Raw genomic sequence first — 11,476 nt, forward strand, 5'->3', positions numbered from 1 at the left:
CTCGAACTTGCAACGATCCTCCTGCCTCAGCCTCCCATGTGCTGGGATTACAGGTATGCACCACCATGCCCGGCTGCCTATACTATTTCTAATTTAGCTGTCTATAATCCCCGCCAAGGTCCGGCCCAGGCACCCCTAACTGCCGAGAAGGGGAACAGGGCGATGACCTGTCTACTTTAGTCTGAATGGGGTCGCTGAGAGTGGTTTTAATGAAGCACTCCGCTGATGTGCCTGCCCTTCCAACACGGAGGTCGCAGCAACCCCAGTAGGCCATAGCAGCCCCTGCCCCGCCCCGGAGAGCACTGCGCACGCGCGGAGAGAGGTTGGGGGCCGCCCCGCCCCGCGGGGTTTGGCCTCCCCCCCTGGGCACGCGCCGCCGCGTCACCCCGCCGGGTCCCCGCCCCCGCGGCGCCGAGCGGGTCAGGGCTGCGCGCGCAAGGGCCGTGCGGGCGCTGGCGGAAGGGGAAGCGGAGGGTAAGGAGGGGCTGCGTGCGGGCGCGAGTGTGGCAGGGTTGCTAGCTTCCCCGTCCGCTATGTCGGGCCCGCTGGACCCAGAGGAGGAGAGTGGAAGAACTCTGGTACCGGTTTCTCCTCGCCCTTCCTCTTGCGGTCTCCAACGCACCCCTGACCGCCGAAATGTTTCCGTCTCTCCCGAGCTTCCTCCGGTCTGGACCGGGGCTGCCTCTGCTCCTGCGTCCCTCCCGCTGGGGAACCCGAAGGCGGTGTCCCCGGCTTCTCCGCGCGCTCCGCGTTTGTCTGAGGTCCCTTCCTTGCCTTGTCCGGTGCGCCAGATTGATCATCAGCCTTTAGCAGTTTCGGGATAGCGCTTTAGGTCCAGCCCTAACCAAGCACAAACAGTTAAGGTTTTTGACGTTGGTCCCGGACTCTGTGACACTGTTTTGGGGGCGGGGTACCGGGGATCGAACTCAGGATCTTGCACTTTCTGGGCAGGCGCTTGTGCCACTGAGCTATATCCCCAGCCCTCCCGGACTCTTTCTGACACCCTTTGCTGAAGCAACTTCCACAAGCTCTGACAGTGAATTCAAGGCCACCAAACGTAGGTTTTCTTTTTTTTTTTTTTTCCGCTACCGGGAATCGAACTCACGACCTCGCGCTTGCCAGGCAGGCGCTGTGCCGCTGAGTTCAATACCCAGCCCCCCAAATACAGGTTTTCTTTAGTAACTGTGCTTGTCTCCACCATTTCCTGTTAATCTGCCTTTATAGTTTGGGATTCTTGAGGCACGTTCTTGACATCTCTGGGTAATGGCCCAGAGTTGTGCTGTTCCCATTTTGAAAATGTGGTCAACCCACAGGCCACCTTTTGGAATGAGATACTGCACTACTGAGATGGTATCAGCAGTTACCGAGAAGCAAGGTAACCAATTAGGATTTCTAGGGCAGGGGATATAGCTCAGTGGCATAAGTGCCTGCCTGGCAAGCGCAAGGTCTTGAGTTCGATTCTCAACACACACACAAAAAAAGTGGTCCGATTAGGATTTCTGCAGTCTGCCACCAGAGTGGGTATTTAGTGAACTCTTTCTTGTAGTAGGAGGCAGCATTTTAGCTGTGCCTCCTCAATGGCTGTGCCTGATGCCTTGAAGTAGAGGACAGGAGGTACTTAGCAATTAAACCACTGAGGTCCAAAGTCTGTCGGCAGCGAAAAATCTAAAGCAGAAAAAACCTGACAGCCCTGTCAGGATATCAGCAGGTTGAATTTCTATGTAATAACAAATACATTCTTTACATTTATATACTAGTTAAATATAAAATACTGACATTATGTAGATGCCGATGTGAAACTTTAGCAGTGACTTTAGAATGTCTCAAATTTCTCAATAAGTTAAATCCTAGATACTCATCCTAGTCATCATAATTGTCTTTCTTACTTTGACTTTCAGTGAATGCTATACTTAATACTTTTTTCAAATGTCAGCCTACACTACATTTTTTCTAATGTCAATCTTCATACCAGTTCTTGCCGGGCGTGGTGGTGCACGCCTGTAATTCCAGCACTAGGGAGGCTGAGGCAGGAGGATCGGTGTGAGATCAGCCTGGGCTACAAAGTGAGCTCAAGGCCAGTCTGAAGTGCATAGCCAGACCCTGTCTCAAAAAGACAAAAAAAACCCAGTTCTCCTTGTTGATGCCTAAATTACAAAACCTTAATCATTTTAGATTTTCTCTGTGTATTATCTCTATATCTCTTATATTCTAGGAACTTTTTTTTTTTTTTTTTGGTCTTTTTGAGACAGGGTCTCGCTATGTAGTTCAGGCTGGCCTTGCGCTCACTTTGTAGCCCAGGCTGGCCTCGAACTCACAACAATCCTCAATTACAGGAGTGTGCTACCACGCCTGGCTGTTTTTTTTTTTTTTTTTTTTTAAAGTCAGAAGGTACCTTGGATTTATACCTTTGATTATCATTGCGAAGCTGTTAGGCTGTTTAATTGGACTTTGTTACCTCCTAGCTCACACCTCTGAAGAACCAAACAGTTCTGAAATACAACTGTTATCGTGTTTATTCTTGTTAAATCTATTAAAACTCTAAATTTCTCTACTTGGCTTCAAAGTCCTTTTCTGTAACATGGCCTAATGTAATGTGATATGGTGGATAAAGACTTGGATTCAGATACTGAGACTGTAATACTAACTTTGTATCTTTGGGGAAACTGAGTTTAGTTTCCTTCTGCCTTATCTTGGACAAGATTCTTTTCTTCTTGCCTCTTAATTATTGTGAGAATTATAATTGACATAGTAAGTGAAAAAGCTAACAGTTGAAAAAACCAACCTATTAATTAGTATCTCTCATTGTACTCATTGATTTCACAAACATTTGAAAAGCTAATATATGTTAGTGACTAGTACTATCGCTTTGAAAGGCAGTCCCTGCCAATAAGAGCCTGTATGTGTAAGTGCTTGTACTCACTTGGATTAGGAAGACAGGGTGTGATAAGAGCGGGATATAGGCTGCACTACAGGTAAGTTTAGAGTGACACCAAACCCAGAGAAGAGAAACAGGGAAAGAGTAATGGAGAGAATTATATTTCAGCAGTCTTGGATTACAGCAGAGATCCAGAAGGGCTTTGTGTGCTGAGGAAAGTATACAAAAGGTACACTTTTGTATACTGTCCCGCTCCCCAGTGGTATCGGAATTGAACCTAGGGCCTTGGTGCTGAGCAACAACCCTAGCATTTATCTTTTATTTTGGGATGGCGTCTTGCTAAATCTCTAAGTTGCCCAGGCTGAGTGTGAACTTGCAGTCTTCCTGCTTCAGCCTCGCAGAGTGTTGGGATTACAGGCAGGTGCCAACACATCTGGTTTCAATTGAAGGATTTGAAGCAGACATTTGATTACAATTGACATAGTATGTAAAAAGGCTAACAGTTAAAAAGAAAAACTGATGTAAGTTATTCTTATTTCTCATTGTACACATTCATTTCACAAAAGCTAATATATGTTAGAGATTGGTGTTGTTCCCATGTGAAAGACACTCCCTGCCCATAAGGGACTGTATTTTAAGGAGCTTAACTAATCACAATTGATTTTTTTTTTTTTTCTTTTTTGCCTTTTTAAGACAAATAGGGTTTCCCTATGCAGTTCGGGTTGGCATTGGACTCACTTTGTAGCCCAGGTTGGCCTTGAATGGTAATCCTCCTGCCTCAGCCTCCTGAGTGCTGGGATTGCAGGTGTGTGCCAAGATGCCCAGCCCACAGTTGATTTTTGAAAGTTCATTCTGTGATGCCTACCTCCTTACTGTAGGCTACAAAATCTGCTTTCTGCCTCTGTACCTTATTTTCTTTACCCAAAAGGGCTTATAAGTCCTCAGACCTTACTATTGATCTGTTAGTGTTTAATTTGGGTTCTGTTTTTTGTGTAAAGCATCTAAATACTTTAGCCGCCATTACTTGCTCGAATCTCTGAAACTATATAGAAATACTACCAATAATTGAGTCCTTATTTCTTTTAATATACATTTTATGTCTCTAAGTGAATTGTAAGCATAGTGTATGTTTCCTTTGCATAAGAATAGAAAACATATTACACATAAAAATATGTTCTTTGATCTGTTTGTATTTTGTTTTTCAGGGTAGGAGAAGATTATGGGCAATAGAAACTTTGGTTAATCTGTGATCATCATGGCTGATGAAACCTGTTCCAAGGCTGTTGATAGTCCATTTTCATCAGATAAACATGCCCAACTCATCTTGGCCCAGATAAATAAAATGAGAAATGGGCAGCATTTCTGTGATGTGCAGCTGCAAGTCGGGAAGGAAACTTTTAATGTTCATCGGCTGGTCTTGGCTGCCAGTAGTCCATACTTTGCAGCTTTGTTTACTGGAGGAATGAAAGAATCCTCAAAAGATGTTGTACAGATTCTAGGAATTGAAGCTGGGATCTTTCAGTTACTTCTAGATTTCATTTACACAGGTATGTTACATGAGCCTGTGGCTTTGCGGGAAGATTGATGCGGGTACTCTTATACTGTGGGAGGATCAGAAATTGATCGAATTCACAAGCATGGGACGTTAGTAACATATTACCGTGAGACTTTGAAAACTCCCTCCCTCTTTCTTTCTCTTTCTCTCTCTGTACCTCTCTTTTTGTGAGATCGGGTCTTAGTGCATTGCCCAGGATGGCCTCAAACTCCTCAGTACGGGCAATCTTCCTCCTTGAGTCTCAGCCGTAGTCTCTCTTGTAGCTGGGACTAGAGGCACACACAGTTTTTCCCCATCCAGAAGTTCCTGTCTTTTGACTCAACAGTCCTTTTCTAAGAATTCTAACAGATTAACTAATGATAGAGCATGTATTTATGAAACATAATCTTTTTTTTTTTCTTTTTGAGACAGTCTCGCTGTGCAGCTCAGGCTGGCCTTGAGCTCAATTTGTAGCCCAGGCTGGTCTCAAACCCACAAGGATCCTCCTGCCTCAGCCTCCCCATTGCTGGGATTACAGGCATGTGCCACCATGCCTGGCTTGTTTTTTTTTTTTTTTGAAACAGGGTCAGTATGTAGTTGCAGGCTGCCTTCAGAGTCACTGTGTAGCCCAGGCTGGCCTCGAACTTGCAGTAATCCTCCTGCTTCAGCCTTCTGAGTGCTGAATTTAGAAGTGTGCATTACCATACCTGGCAGATTTGTTATCCTTTATCAATTATTCACAATTCTAATATATATATATATTTTTATTTTTTTTTATTTTTTATTTTTTTTTGCGGGGGTTTCCTTTGTGAGACAGGGTCTCACTATGCAGTTCAGGCTGGACTTGAGCTCACTTTGTAGCCCAAAGCTTGAGCTGCTCTCAAGCTCACAACAATCCTCCTGCCTGAGCCTCCTGAGTGCTGGGATTATAGGCATGCGCCACCATGACCGGTGGTTCTAATATATTTTAATATATATTTCTCTTCTCAGATTTTTATGTACTTTACTTAGAATCAAATGGCCTGAGTTTGAGATCAGTAGCTGTGCCACTAATTAGTGTGTGATACAGATATTTAATTTAACTGTAGTCAACCATTCCTTTTTTTTTTTTTTTGAGATAAGGGTCTCACTACGTAGTTCGGGCTGGCCTGGACTCGCTGTGTAGCCCAGGCTGGCCTGGAACCCTCAGGGATCCTCCTTCCTCAGCCTCCTATGTGCCACCACACCTGCCATTAATTCTTTTAACACATATAAACTGAATATTTTCTTGAGTGAAGCAGTAGGGATTTGACAGTAAATAAGACAGATACAGTCTGTGTTCACAGAACTTTGTAGGTAATGCAGATTCAGTGTTTACAAAATAGAAGTAAGCAACCTGAGTGTGATGGCGTCTGCCTGTCATTCCAGCACTCTGGGAGGCTGAGGCAGAATCTTGTTTGAGCCCAGCTCAAGCAACTTAGTGAGACCCTGTCAAAAAATACAATGAGCTGGAGATCATAGCACTTTATAGTTTGTGTGAAGGTTAAGTGAAATACATTTTAGTAAATGTGAAAAATCCTTGTGAATTCTGAAGTCCTTTTGGTTGTAGGGTGTTCTTATTATTAATCTCAAGCAACCTTTATCATTATCCATTGAATAGCAGTTATGTAGCCCTTGTGTCACAGCCCTGTTATGTCACCCATGATCTTACTTTATCCACATTTGTAGGGAATTGTCATTTAATTGTAGTACTTGTCTAATCTCAGTTTTCTCTGTAGCAAACTACCACTTATCCCCTTACTAGATTTTTTTTCTTTTTCTTTTTCTTTTGTTGTTGTGGATGATTGAATACAGTGCCTTCACATTCAGCTATATCCTCAGCCCTTTTAAAATTTTTTTGGTCTTTTATTTTGAGACAGGATTTTGCTAAATCACTAAGTTGTCTAAACTGGGTTTGAACTTGAAAACCCAGCTGGGATTACCGGTGTGTACCACCATGTATAGTGTAGATTACAGTTTTTATACTTTTGGAAAAGCCCCAGTTTGTATTCAGTGAACTGTGTCCTTCCTCTCACTTTAATCTCTTTGACCATTCACTCATTAAAATAATTTTCAGAACATCTAATATGTACTAGGCATTTGGAATGTAGAGGGGGCAAGTCTTGTCTTAACAGACTTTGTAAATCTAATCAATAAAACAAACTTTGGACAAGTAGTTTAGTGGAATGATTGTTACGAAGGAGATAAATTAAAGGGAAAGTGTAAGACTGAGTGGACAGTTTATCTTTATTCAGTAGAATTACAGTGGGTTCCCCCCCTTATGTATAATTGGCTATTTGATGTGCTCCCAAAGTCGTTATGTAATATAAAAATGAAGCTCTCTGGAAAGAAAGTAGTATATGTAGTTTAAATAGTTAATGTTTTCTCATATGTTATAGACTCTTAGTTATACCTGATAGTAAAAACTAAACAGTGTATGGCACTGTATCATAATTGAAGATCCTCTTACTCTCCTGAATTCCTTAGTAATGGAGTTTATTTATTTATTTATTTTATTTTTTGAGGCAGGGTTTTGATATGCAGATCAGGCTGGCCTTGAGCACACTTTGTAGCCCAGGCTGGTCTCAAACTCAAAACAGTCCTCTTGCCTCAGCCTCCGAGTACTGGAGTTACAAGCACGTGCCACCATGCCTGGCTTTTGAACTCAGTCTGTAGCCCAGGCTGGCCTCGAACTCTCATCAGCAGTCCTCCCGTCTCAGCATCCCGAATGCTGGGAGTGTAGGTGTGGGCCACCATGCCTGGCAGTGGACTTTAATGTCAGTCCCTACCCTGCAGCTTGCTTAGCCATGTAACATGGAGAAAAGTTACTTAAATATTCTGAAACATTCTGATTCTATTTCCTTGATACAATAATAAATAAATAATAATACCTACTATATGGGATGTAGTGAGGGTGGATTGAATATATAAAGCATTTAATACTGTGTCTGGTTCATTATAAATATTTCATAAATGTTAGGTATCATTAAGTTTTGTCCTCTTTCCACAAATACTTTGTTGCCTTTATACTTCTTCCTATTTAACAAACATTAAACTGCTAGTGAAATCAAATAAATTAATTTGAGTATGTTAAGTCAAATGTGTGTTTTTATTTTACTGGCTATTTTGTCTCCCTACTCCCCTAGGTATAGTGAATATAGGTGTGAATAATGTTCAGGAGTTGATTGTTGCAGCGGACATGCTACAGTTGACTGAAGTTGTTAATCTTTGTTGCGAATTTCTGAAAAGACAAATTGACCCGCTGAACTGCATTGGGATCTTTCAGTTCTCTGAACAGATTGCTTGCCATGATCTTTTGGAATTCACAGAAAACTACATTCACGTCCATTTCTTGGAAGTTCACAGTGGGGAAGAGTTCCTGGCACTCACAAAAGATCAGCTGATCAGAATTTTACGAAGTGAAGAGCTTAGCATTGAGGATGAATACCAGGTCTTCCTAGCTGCCATGCAGTGGATTCTGAAAGATCTGGGAAAGAGAAGAAAACATGTGGTGGAAGTGCTTGACCCAATTCGATTCCCTTTATTACCTCCTCAGAGGCTTTTAAAATATATAGAAGGTAACTTTAACTTTTTACGTTGTATCAAATTAGTGGATTGTCAAGTGGCTTTCTCTGAAATGTGCTATTTTCATTTTTTGACACATATTGAATGATTACTGTATGTAAGATACAACTTTTGTGGGTGGACAGTAGTATTTATTTATTTATTTATTTATTTATTTATTTATTTATTTATAGACAGGGTCTCGCTATGTAGTTCAGGCTGTCCTTAAATCCACTATGTAGCCTAGGCTGGCCTAGAACTCAGCAATCCTCCTGCCTCTGCCTCCCGAGTGCATGCACCACCACGCCCAGCTATACTCATTTTAATCAAATACATATCTATGTACCATTCTTGAAATAAATAAGAAAGTTAAGTATTATACATAAAATTACTGACAGTTACACTGTTAACTATTGTTTTTTTGTAAGGTGTTTTTGTTTTTGTTTTTGTCTTTTACCAGGAGTCAAACTCATGACCTCATACTTGCCAGGCAGGCGCTGTGCCACTCAGCTATCTCCCCAGCCTAACTGTTGTTTTAGGCAGTAACCTTTTTGGTTTTTTTTTTTTTTTTTGTTTTATTTCTCCAGCACTGGGAACTGAACTCACGACCTTCCGCTTGCCAGGCAGGCGCTTTTGCCGCTGAGCTAAATCCCCAGCCCCGAGCCTAACTGTTGTTGACGGTATTAATTATTTCACGATAAGATTTGCTCTTGGAAATCTTTATTTTTTATTTTTCTATTTTTTGTCTTTTCGAGACGGTCTCGTTACGCAGTTCAGGCTGGCCATGAACTCACTTTGTAGCCCAGGCTGGCCTCGAACTCACAGCAATTCTCCTGCCTCAGTCTCCTTAGTGCTGGGATTACAGGTGCCACCATGCCTGGTACCATTCTTAAATAGTCAGCAAAACCTAACCTTTGAGGAGATTATATTTACTAAAAACAAAACCAAAACTCAGAAAATGCTGTAAATCCACTCTCACTGGTTTTTTGGAATCAAACTGACAACCTCACGCTTGCCAGGCATGTGCTTGTGCCACTGAGCTATATCCCCAGCCCTCACTATTAAAGGAAGTTTATAATGATATATTAACAGCTTCTGAGTATCCTTTGAATCATCGTTAGATTCAAGACTTTTTGTTTGTTTGTTTGTTTTTGTTTGGTCCTGGGAATCAAACTCATGACCTTGCGCTGGCCAGGCAGGTGCTGTGCTACTGAGCTATATCCCCAACCCTAGACTTTGTTTTGTGTATGGTGCTAGGGATCAGATGTAAGCCCTTCAACATGTTAGGCAAATGTTCTACCCCTGAGCTACATCTCTAATCCTTTTTATATTTTGAAACAGGGTCTTCTCTCAGGCTGTCCTCAAATTTGTGATCTTCTTGTTTCAACCTCACCCATATCTGGGATTACAGATGTGCCAGTGCATCCATTTCCCAGCCCTGATTTTAAACTTTTTTCTGGATATATTTTTACCATAGTATAAAAAATTTTATGTTCAACCAGGCATGGTGGCTCATACCTATAGTCCCAGCACTCTAGGAGGCTGAGGCAGGAGGGTCACAAATTTAAGCCTAGCCTAGGGAATTTTTATTTATTTATTTATTTATTTATTTGTTATTAGGAATTGAACTCAGGACCTTGCACTTGCCAGGCAAGCACTTGTGCTGCTGAGCTATATCCCTGGCCCCAATTTTTATTTTTTTTAACCTAGGCAATTTAGTGACTAAACAAAACTGTATCATAAAATAAATAAAAAGGCCTGGGGATATAGCTCAATGTGAAGACTCTGGGTGTAATCTCTAGATCTTAAAAGAAAATTATTCTTATGTTAGAAAAATGATAATGGAGAAAAACCAAAAAAAAAAGAAAAATGATAATGGTAAAATTTCTTTCTGAAACATTTTTTAAAAATTAAAAATTTTAGATCTGGTTTTAGGATTTAATGTTGATTTGGTATTTCTACTGTTATGCACTGAAATATAGGTTGTGACTGAATTACAAATGATTGTACTGCAAATTAAGTACACTATTACATATCAAAGATGTAATTCTGCAAATAAATAATAGATTGTTAGTTTTTCTTCAGTTTTAACAGTATTACCAGAATTTTGTAGGTTTTTCTGAGTGATAGTTTGTATTAATGCATATATAGTTGATTGTTGTTTGCAATAATTATGTTCTTTTTTTTTTTTTTTTGGTCTTTTTGAGACAGAATCTCGCTATGCAGTTCAGGCTGGCCTTGAGCTCACTTTGTAGCCCAGGCTGGCCTTGAACTCGCAACAATCCTCCTGCCTCAGCCTCCCAAATGCTGGGGTTACAGGCATGCGCTACCAGGCCTGGCTACAATAGTTACGTTTGATAAATATCTTACAAAAAAAAAAAACTAAGTTAGTAAATACTGAGGCATTTTCTTAGGAGAAATATAGAGTTAGATTCCTGTGAGCCTCTGGTCAGATTTTTGTCACCCGTTCCATTCACAGCCTTGTTTCATGTAAGTTTTTGCCCAAAAATTGCTTGTTTACTATATATTATTGATTTACTAATACTGAACACATGGCCAATAGCAGTATAATTTATTCTTTTTGTGTGAGTGTGTGTGTTTTTGAGACAAGGTCTCACTTTGTAGTGTGGACTGGTCTTGAACTCACTATGGAGTCCAGGTTGGCCTTGAATTTGGAGATCGTGCTGCCTCAGCCTCCTGAGTGCTGGGCTTAAAGGTGTGCACCAACATGCCTGGCTTGACGTTTGTTTTCTTGATGGTAGCCCCTAGGACTGGGTTGAGATGGAATCTTAATGTCATTTTGATTTGCACTTCCCTAGTTATTAAAGATGTTGAGCATTTTTTTCATATGCTTCTTGGCCTTTGTACTCCTCTTTTGAGAAGTGTCTAATTTATGTTATCATTTATTTATTGGGCTATTGATTTTTTTGGTGTTAAGTTCTTTAAGTTCTTCATATAGTCTAGACCAGTGATGGCAAACTCTTCAGAGCTTTCAGTGATAACAAACAGTGCCCTGTGGCACGCGTGCCATGGGATTGCCACCACTGGTCCAGACTCTGGATATTCACATTCCATCAGAAAACTAGCCTGCACAGATTTTCTCTCATTCCGGAGGCCATTTTTCCACTCTGTTGATTGTCTCTCTTGCTGTGCAGAAACTTTTTAATTCAATGTAGTCCTATCTGTTGATTCTTGCTATTTCCTGTGCTATTGGAGTGCTGTTGAGGAAGTCTACCTGTGCCTATGACTTCAAATGCTTCCCCTCTGTTTTCTTTTAGCAGTTTCAGTTTCAGATCTTATACCTAGGTGCTTGATCCATTTTGAATTGATTTTTGTACAGGGTGAGCGACAGGGATCTAGTTTTAGTCTTCTACAAGTAGATATCCTTTTTTTTATTAGGTAGTAAATACAGGATTTTTGACTTTTTAAAAGTTGTTAGATAATTATGATCTTGTTTTGCCTTGTCTTCATTTGAAATCCTTATA

General features: G+C 41.1%; 1 protein-coding gene across 3 annotated transcripts in view; it reads left to right on the forward strand.

The window, feature by feature from the left end:
* Positions 1–88: 88 nt before the first annotated feature.
* Positions 89–11,476, forward strand: part of Ipp (intracisternal A particle-promoted polypeptide) — a gene marked incomplete in the record, with an annotated part of 27,153 nt that continues 15,765 nt past the window's right edge. Inside the window, 3 exon segments of one of the 3 annotated variants that reach the window (XM_005398697.2) lie at positions 89–474; positions 4,081–4,422; positions 7,574–8,005. In XM_005398697.2, coding sequence (XP_005398754.2) covers positions 4,131–4,422; positions 7,574–8,005 — 724 coding nt within the window. 3 annotated transcript variants of the gene reach the window in all.

This window comes from Chinchilla lanigera, unplaced genomic scaffold (genome assembly GCF_000276665.1).
Source record: "Chinchilla lanigera isolate Chin_1 unplaced genomic scaffold, ChiLan1.0 scaffold00063, whole genome shotgun sequence".
Taxonomy (NCBI): domain Eukaryota; kingdom Metazoa; phylum Chordata; class Mammalia; order Rodentia; family Chinchillidae; genus Chinchilla; species Chinchilla lanigera.